This window comes from Chiloscyllium plagiosum, chromosome 5 (assembly GCF_004010195.1).
Source record: "Chiloscyllium plagiosum isolate BGI_BamShark_2017 chromosome 5, ASM401019v2, whole genome shotgun sequence".
Classification (NCBI taxonomy): domain Eukaryota; kingdom Metazoa; phylum Chordata; class Chondrichthyes; order Orectolobiformes; family Hemiscylliidae; genus Chiloscyllium; species Chiloscyllium plagiosum.
In genome coordinates, this window is record NC_057714.1 from 121,987,894 (window position 1) to 121,997,556 (window position 9,663).

The 9,663-nt window shown below is 47.1% G+C and overlaps 1 protein-coding gene across 1 annotated transcript in view; it reads right to left on the bottom strand.

Annotated features, from left to right (window-relative positions):
* Positions 1 to 4,664: 4,664 nt before the first annotated feature.
* The window catches only part of LOC122550208, a 5,141-nt gene continuing 142 nt past the window's right edge, over positions 4,665 to 9,663 (bottom strand). The window contains exons 2-3 of the mRNA XM_043690969.1: positions 8,958 to 9,160; positions 4,665 to 5,521 (exon numbers count right to left, since the gene is read on the bottom strand). Coding sequence (XP_043546904.1) covers positions 5,009 to 5,521; positions 8,958 to 9,062 — 618 coding nt within the window. The 5' untranslated portion in view covers positions 9,063 to 9,160 and the 3' untranslated portion in view covers positions 4,665 to 5,008. The remainder of the gene's footprint in view (positions 5,522 to 8,957; positions 9,161 to 9,663) is intronic.

Below are 9,663 nucleotides of genomic sequence, written 5' to 3' on the forward strand. Positions count from 1 at the left end.
GCATGACACTCATCCACAGACTCTATCAACGAACACATCGACCTGGACCCAATATACCGGCCACTGCAGCGGACAGCTGGAACTGACAACCGGAAGCGGCAGAGACAGGCCACTATAAATGCCGGAGGAAACATCACAGAAGCGCTTCACAGGAGGCTCCCAAGCACTGAGGATGTCACCTAGACAGGGGACGAAACATCTGCAACACAAATTCCCAGCTCGGCGAACAGAACCACAACAACGAGCATCCGAGCTACAAATCTTCTCACAAACTTTGAACTTTCTGTAATTGCTCAGCCCGTTTGCATTCACTGTGACAAGTCGAATAGTTGAAGACGAGAGCTGCACGGTGTGGGTAGCACGATGGCTCAGTGCACATTCACCCCGTGTCTGTGTGGGTTTCCTCTGGCTGCTCCGGTTTCCTCCCACAATCCAAAGATGTACAGGTCAGTGACTTGGCCATGCTAAACTGCCCAGGGTGCTTGGTGCATTAGTCAGAGGATGGGTTACTCTTTGGAGGGTCAGTGTGGACTTTTGGGCCAAATGGCCCGTTTCCACACTGTAGGGAATCTAATCTAGCACCCTGCATCTGATTCCACAATCATCTGCTTATGAATAAATTTAATAATTTATTGCTGAAAATTGCAATATTTTTAAACCCATACATTTTTAAACCCATTTTAGAGATATTTTTAAACCCATAAGTTGCACCTTCTGTCCATGGGTTCTGTCCTACTTTGCTGCAGGCACTGAAGCCCTCACTGGTGAAATACCTCCTCAGGTCAATCAAAAAGCCTGTAATTGGCTGGCAACCACAACAATTTCTATCTATACATCACCTTTAACAGAACAGACAATCCTAAGGAGCACCATAAAACATGAGAAGATATTGATGAGATCATGAAAAGCTTGGTCTTAGAGTCATACAGCATGGAAACAGACCCTTTGGTCCAACTAGTCCATGCTGACCATGTTCCCAAACTAAACTAGCTCCATCTGCCTGTGTTTGGCTCATAACCCTTCAAACCTTTCCAATTCATTTATCCAAATGCCTTTCAAATGTTGTAATTGAACCACCGCTACCTCTGACAATTCATTTCACACACGAACCACCCTCTGCGTAAAAAAAGTTGCCCTTGCTGTCCTTTTTGAGTCTTTTTCCTCTCACCTTAAAAATATACCCCCTGGTTTTGAATTCCCCCACCCTTAGGGAAAAGACACTTATTATTCACCTCATCTTTGCCCCTCATGATTTTATAAACCTCTGTTAGGTCCCTCCTCAACCTCCTAGACTCCAGTGAAAAAAGGTCACAGCCTGTCCAGTGTATAAATCAAACCTTCTGGAAACATCCTGGTAAAAAGAGGTGAGTTTTAAGAATTGTACGAAAGGAGGAAAGCAAAGAAGGCGAGGGGTGTAGAGAAGGGGGATACACAGAAACTCTCCACTGAAGAGCAGAGATCTTGGGGGGGGGGGGGGGGGGTTGTAGGGCTGGAGGTGATGACAGAGATGGAGAGGGGCAAGACCATACAGGGATTTATAATAGAGTTGAGAATTTAAAACTCAAGTTGTTGCTGGACTTACTGAATTTGGAAACAATGCAATCAGCAAACACAGGAACAAGACCTGCCATGGACTTTGGATCAGCAGAGGTTTCAAAAGCTTCTAGTTTATGGAAGGTAGAATATGGGAGGTCATGTAGGATGTGGGCATCACTGACTAGGCCACCATTAATTGCCCATCCCTAACTGCCCTGAGGGTAGTTAAGATTTAACCAATTTACTGTGGGTCTGGAATCACATGTAGGCCAGGTTGGGACAGCAAGAAAATCAGGTGAGTTTTTACAACAATCCACAATGGTTTCATGATTAGACTCTTAATTCCAGATTTATATTGAATTCAAATTCCACCATCTCCTGTGGCAGGATTTGAACCCAGGTCCCCAGAACATTACCTGGGTGTATTGTCTGGCGACAATACAAGTAGTCCATCGCCTCCCCTGAACACATTGACATATTGTGGTTTAGAGGTAACAAAGGTTTCAGGGGCAGCTGAGCTGTTGATATTACACATGGGAAAATCAGCACTCTCATTAATGGCACATACTGAAGACAGGGCCTCATATCAGAGGTAAGGCCACGAGAACCACAAGAACTTGGAACAGGAGTAGGCCATTCAGCCCTATTGAACCTGTTCCTACATTCAATAGGATCATGGCTGATCTGACATTCCTCACGTCCACTTTTGTGCCCTTTCCCTGTAACCATTGATCCCCCGACTGATCATGAATCTATCGATCCCGGTTTTAAATGTCACGTGAAAGCTGTGAACAGAGTAGTTTAAACTCAGACTGTTACCCGGAGGGGTCACGAAAGAAACTTGGGGACTAAAAACAATGGCTCCACTCTTCACAATATTTAACTGGGGGAATGTTTTATTTTAGATTACATTACAGTGTGGAAACAGGCCCTTTGGCCCAACAAGTCCACACCGACCCGCCGAAGCGCAACCCACCCATACCCATACATTTGCCCCTTACCTAACACTACAGGCAATTTAGCATGGCCAATTCACCCTGACCTGCACATCTTTGGACTGTGGGAGGAAACCGGAGCACCTGGAGGAAACCCACGCAGACAAGGGGAGAACGTGCAAACTCCACACAGACAGCCGCCTGAGGCGGGAATTGAACCCGGGTCTCTGGCGTTGCGAGGCAGCAGTGCTAACCACTGTGCCACCGAGCCGCCCACTATTGTTTTGTTCACCCGATGCTGGAAATGGGTAAATTATGAACGACAGAGGAGTCAGGAGAGATGTGGTGTTCAGGCATAGCTGGATACCATCAGTATAGGTGCCAACCACCAGCAGCAACGGTTAGACAAATAAGAATGGATGAAGCTAAAAGCAGACCCTCCCAGAGGGTAGAGTGATGTTGGAGAGGGTCGGTACTGCGGTTAACCATGATCCAGGCTGTCTGCAGGTCAATGAGGGAATGTTTACCCCTGTCACCATTACAAAGGATGTCAAGCATGACCTTGATAAGAACTGTTTCAGTAACGTGGCAGGGACGGAAACCAGATTAGAGGACTTTAAACGTGGAAGTCTGGAAAAGATGGGAATGGCTAATTTAACAATGTTACATCCAAACCAACGCTTCCATTGGTGCGATAATAACAGAACTGTTTTTTATTTAAAAGATTCTCAGCAACATTCTGAGCAAGAAGCAACAAAATTAACACAAGGACACTGCATTTGCTACAATGAGCCTGCTCCCAAAAGGAGGCCATCTGGTGTTCAATTAACTGTCTGCAAGGGGCAATATTGGAAAGGAATGATCCAATTCATAGCGAGAAGAGGGAAAACTCAGACTGCTTGGTACAAACAAACAAGGAACAGAGATGGGCTACTCGGCCCTTCGAGCCAGCCCCACCATTCAATAAGATCATGGCTGCTCTAATTTCAACCTCAACTCTACATTCCTGCGTATCCCCAACTACCTTTCACCCACTTGGTTATCAAGAACCAATCTACCTCAGTTTTAAAAATATTTGATGATTCTGAATCCAGTGTCTTTTGAGAAAGACACACAACCCGCCGAGAGAGAAAAATCTCATCCTCATCTCTGTCTTAAATGCGCAACCTCATACTTTGAAAATATGACCTGCTAGTTCCAGATGATACAAGCTGTATTCAAATAACACCTGTGACATAGTTAACTATATCAAAGTGCTTCACATGAACATAATAAGAATTATTTTTAAAAATCACAAGAGCAAAATACAGATTAGGACAAGTGACCAAAGACTTGGTCAAGAGGGGTGTGCTCAGGTAGAAGTACCCTCCATTCCCACAGCCAAGTCTGCGTTCACTGCAATTATAGATGTCTTCATGACAGATGAAACACTTCTCCCCATCACCACTCAGTCCCATGTAAATCTTCCCAGGACAGGGACAGCATGTGATTACAATCAGAGTAAAGCTCTTTCTACTCTGTTAAACTGAAAGTGAAGCTACCTCGACACTGTCCCCAACAAACACTGCCAAGACAGACACGGCATTGGGTTAGACACAGAGTAAAACCGGACAACGACCTCCTTCAGGCCCAGCTACTCGCCCAGCTGAAACTCCCTCTACATTTTCCCATTCAAACACTCTCAGGACAGGGACAGCACGGGACTAGATACAGAGTAAAATTCCCTCTACACTGTCCTCCCATCTAACACTCCCAGGACAGGGACAGCACAGGACTAGATACAGAGTAAAATTCCCTCTACACTGTCGCCCCATCAAACACTCCCAGGATACACTGTCCCCCCATCAAACACTCCCAGGACAGGGACAGGACGGGGTTAGATACAGATTAAAGCTCCCTCTACACTGTCCCCCCATCAAACACTCCCAGGACAGGGACAGCATGGGACTAGATACAGAGTAAAACTCCCTCTACACTTTCCCCATCAAACACTCCCAGGACAGGGACAGCAGAGGGTTAAATAAACAGGAGCACTTCTTCCATTCTGCCTGACATTCAGGATGTTCTACACCAGTCCTCAAGGATAATTCAGGAGTGAGACTATTATCTGGTACTGAATTCACACTTCCTAATGGGAATGACAGGAACAGAAAATCATGTAGTGAAACACAGACAGACAAAACACACACAATGCACAACAGAACCAGAACTTTATTGGGATCAAAGACATTTAAATGACAGGAGACATTGTTCCTGCAATGATCCGAATGTCAGCTGAATAACTTTCTCACTCAAACCGGTTTCTCCGGGGACGCAATGTCCACCTCAATGCTGTCTGGTCAGTTCTTCTGCATTCATTCAGAGCTGAGTTGTTGCTGACCACATGGGTGGCCTGGGGTTAAGAGGTTAGAGAGTAAAGGTCAACTTGGGTTGAGGGCATCCTGTATCATGCCAGTGAGGTCAAGGATCAGGGTCCTTCTGTTCCCGTTTGGTGATAGCTCCAGGAAGACGGTGTTCCTATGGTGACAGAGCAGGGGTCATGTTGTTTCTGCCTGCTGCTGCTGCTGGGTGTCCAGTGCTCGATGCAGTGCCACCACTCCACAGGTCAGCAGGACATTCCGAACAACCACCTCCTTCAGGCCCAGCTGCTCACCCAGCCGAAACTCCTTTGCCATGCCAGCTAGGCCGACGGCCAGGCTGCCCAGGATGCCGTACAGGTTGGTGGTGACGAGGCAGATGGTCAGGACAGAGAGGACAGGAGCAGCAATGGCCAAGCTCACCGCGGTCTCCCGGCCCTCCTCAGCTAGACCACCACAACAGCCGGCGATCAGGATGCCGACAGCCGCTGCTGAGTTCGCCGCCAGATGGTCACCATTGAGCCAGTGGAAGCCAAAGGAGACGAGCGGCAGCCCGATGACCATGGAGAGCCAGCTGACATCCCGCAGGCTGACTGTCAGGAGGACAGAGGGCTCCTCAGTGTACGAGTGGATGGCACTCAGTGCCGCTGCACTGGCCTGCATCAGGAAGCCAGTGGCACACCCCAGGTTTACCTGAGAAACAAGGCACAGATACTGGAGATAGTCTGGAGTCCTCCACTTGCTCTAACACTTCCTGCTTCTACTTTTAGTTTCAGTTTAAATAGTCTTTCTAACAGACTCAAATTAGAGTTTCTTTTCTCAGGCAGCCTTGGCCTTAAATCCAGGCATCAGAAACAGGGACTAGGGTTAGTGTTTGGATTAGGGTTTGGTTAGCCCTCACTGTGGAGCTCTTTGTGACCATGGTATCGCTTCCCTGAAGGGTTTTTACGCCATTTGGTAAAAATATCTCTTCTCGACTCACCTTCTGCTACTTTTTTTAAAACCTGATAGTTTGGTCATGCAGAACTTGAGGGTATTGCTGAGAAAATACACTTTGTTGAATCTTTTCCTCTTGTACTCATCAGGACAATTCACAAGAATACCAATTCAAAGGGGAAAAACAAAGTTTACCACATGACAGGAGAATGCTGATTGCCTGGAACATGGTCTCTGATTGCCATGGAGAATGCATTAGTTAATGTACATTAAACAGTTAGCTGTCAGACTTTATTTAAATGTTAAACTAGGCAGGTAGACATTCTTGATGAAGAGGAGAAAGTGAGGTCTGCAGATGCTGGAGATCAGAGCTGGACATGTGTTGCTGGAAAAGCGCAGCAGGTCAGGCAGCATCCAGGGAACAGGAGAATCGACGTTTCGGGCATAAGCCCTGAAGAAGGGCTTATGCCCGAAACGTCGATTCTCCTGTTCCCTGGATGCTGCCTGACTTGCTGCGCTTTTCCATTCTTGATGAAGAGCCTCTGCTCGAAACGGCGATTCTCCTGCTCCTCAGATGTTGCCTGACCTGCTGTGCTTTTCCAGCACCACACTTTTCAACTCTGACTCTCCAGCATGTGCAGTCTTCACTTTCTCCAGGTTGTCTCTCCTGGTGAACTACCTGCTACTCTGCCTAGCACACAAATATGTGTAGTATTTGAATTTCAGTGCCAGTGTGATGCCTTAGGATTTGATTTATTGTTGTCACACGTACTTGATGAAAGTAAAAAGTTTTGTTTTGAGAGCAGTACAGGCAGATCTTAATATACAAGGACATACAGATCATAGGGTGATTGAACAGAGCAAAGCATATAGGGTTATGGCTGCACAGGAGGTGCACAAAAGCACAGTTTATATTAGATTTGAAATTTGAGAGGTGTATTCCACAGTCTAATAACAGGGGGGAAGAAGCTGTTCTTCAATCTCATGGTGCATGTGCTTAAGCGTTTGTATCTTCTAGGAGACAGTCAGGACTGCAGATAAGCCATTCCTGATGAAGGGCTTATGCCCGAAACATCAATTCTCCTGCTCCTCAGATGCTGCCTGACCTGCTGTGCTTTTCCAGCACCACACTCTCGACTTTTGTATCTTCTGCTTGACTGAAGAGGTTGGAAGAGGTATCTTTGATGATGTTGGCTGCTTTTCTGTGGCAATGGGAAGTGTAAGTGTTGGGAGATTGCCTTCCATGATGGTCTGGGCTGAGTTTACAACTTTCTTTAGTTTTTTTTACGGTCCAGAGCAGTTGCCATACCAGGCTGTGATGCACTTGCATAGAATGCTTCCAATGGTGAATCTGTAAAAATTGGTGGGGCCCTTGTGGACATGCCAGATTGGCAGACGGTATCAAACAGCACACACCTTCAACTGTTTACAACAAGCAGGGTACTGAGTGTACTCAATCAGCTTATACTTGCAAAACCTGCATCCCAATGTCCAATATTAGATGTGATTCTGCAACCAATTACTGACAACCAATTTACAATTGTCAGTCAGGTCTGCAGCGTGTATACATGAGCTCCATGTACTGTATTAATACAAAGCGCCCTGTTCATTATAGGCAGGATGTGGAGGTGCTGGTGTTGGACTGGGGTGGACAAGGTAAGAAGTCACACAACACCAGGTTACAGTCCAATGGGTTTATTTGGAACCGCAAGCTGTTGGAGCGCTACTCCTTCAGAACAAAAGCTTGTGATTTCAAATAAGCCTGTTGGACTACAGCCTGGTGCCATGTGACTTCTGACCTCATTACAGACAGAAGGAACATGAAAAACTCACTGCGCCTGTTTCAACTCATCACAATAAGTGACATCCATTCACTGGTTTGTTTCTCAGGGCAATCTCTCAACCAACTTAGCTTAAAATTTAAACAAATCTTGGCAGTTAACTGTCAGCCAGCATTCAAGATTGCATTTTCCATAGTATTGCCTCTGTAAATCAGTTTCACTCTCTAACCAATCTGCATTCTCCTCTCATGCAGAATAAAAATTGATTTTTCCCTTGAATTAGTATTCTTGCAAGATGTCCTGATGAGTGCAAGATGAAGAACTTTGATACAATGTGTGTTTGCTCAGCAATACTGAAGCATCTTAAACCTATGCTGCCTGGTTACTGCTGAGGGGAACAGATTTTCCGATCTATCCTACTGAAGTCCAGGACCCCATAATGTGCTCAATTGAGCAACTGCACTTGCAAGCTCTTAGCCAGCAGTGATGGGAGGGAATGCTAAAATGGGACAACCCTGGGATTGGAAGCGAGGGCCCTCTAAATATGGGTACATTTTTTTTTGCTGAAAATGTGTTGCTGGAAAAGCGCAGCAGGTCAGGCAGCATCAGGGAACAGGAGAATCGACGTTTCGGGCATGAGCCCTTCTTAGGAATGAGGAAAGTATGTACAGCAGGCTAAGATAAAAGGTAGGGAGGAGGGACTTGGGGAGGGGCTTTGGAAATGCGATAGGTGGAGGGAGGTCAAGGTGAGGGTGATAGGCCGGAGTGGGGTGGGGGCGGAGAGGTCAGGAAGAAGATTGCAGGTTAGGAAGGCGGTGCTGAGTTTGAGGGATTTGACTGAGACAAGGTGGGGGGAGGGGAAATGAGGAAACTGGAGAAATCTGAGTTCATCCCTTGTGGTTGGAAGGTTCCCAGGCAGAAGATGAGGCACTCCTCCTCCAACCGTCGTGTTGCCATGGTCTGGCGATTTTTTGGGTAGCCTGTGTCTAGTACAATGAGCTCCGAGTTCCAGTTGTTGACCCCAACAGAGCCTAAAAGTGTCAGGTATCTGAGCTGTACGTTTTGTCTGTATCAGTGTTTGGGTTAAAGACCCACCCTGGCCAAATGCCTCTCCCTCCTGTGCCCCCAGTTATCACCCTAGGGTTGCACCAAGCATTAAAATGGGCTCACAACAGAAGCCGGCTAGGGAAGCACTGGTCCACATCCTTGATAATTTCATACACTCAAATTAGATCTCTCCTCAGCATGGTCAGTTCCAGAGATAACAAGCTCAACCTCTCCAATCCTTTCTCATTGCTTAAACACCCCCCGCCCCAGTCCCGTTATCATTCTCTCAGTGTCCTCTGTATTCTCTCTGGTGCAGCCACGTTCCTCCTGTAATGTAGTAGTGATCAGGTGCTGTTAGGACTCACCTTATGGGCACGGCAAGTTGCCATCAATGCCGTAGTACACAGCAAAAAGCTGGTGATCACCACAGCCCACTCCCTCTCCTTGGGCACCAACTTCCCACTTGCCATTGCTGATGTCCGGAATTCCAAATTTGGGAAAGCACAAAGGCTCTGATTAGTAAACCTCTTGCAAGTCCAAGAAGTTCCAGCAGAACACCCTTTCAATTCTGTTCAAAACAATAATCCAGGAACAAAAACAGTGACCATGAAGATGTTAGCTGTCTTTATGAACCCAAATTGTTCAGTAAAACCCATTTAAGAAAGGAAGTGAATCATCCTGATCCAGTCCAGGTCCTTGTGAGATCCCAACGCTGTCCAACTCAAAACTGTCCTCAGTTATGTTTGGAGCAGACTGGGGGAAGGTTGAGGAGTGAGAGGATCAGGGGCGGGGAGATTGGTTGAGGGGGTTCAGGGGATAGGGTAAGAGCATGTTGGGAGTTAGGGAGAAGAATGCTCAGGGGGGTATGTTTGAGTGGGTGTAGCTGGGGAGTATATGTGAGGGAGTTAGTGCAGTTACCACACATGGCCACCGGGGGGACGCAGATCACAAATCAGGGTCCGAGCGACTGTTTCCATGGAGACGGGTTAGCCCCGCCCCAATCACTCGAGCCCCGCCCCCCCCCCCCCCCCCCCCCCCCCCCCCCACCCCCCCCCCCCCCCCCCCCCCCCC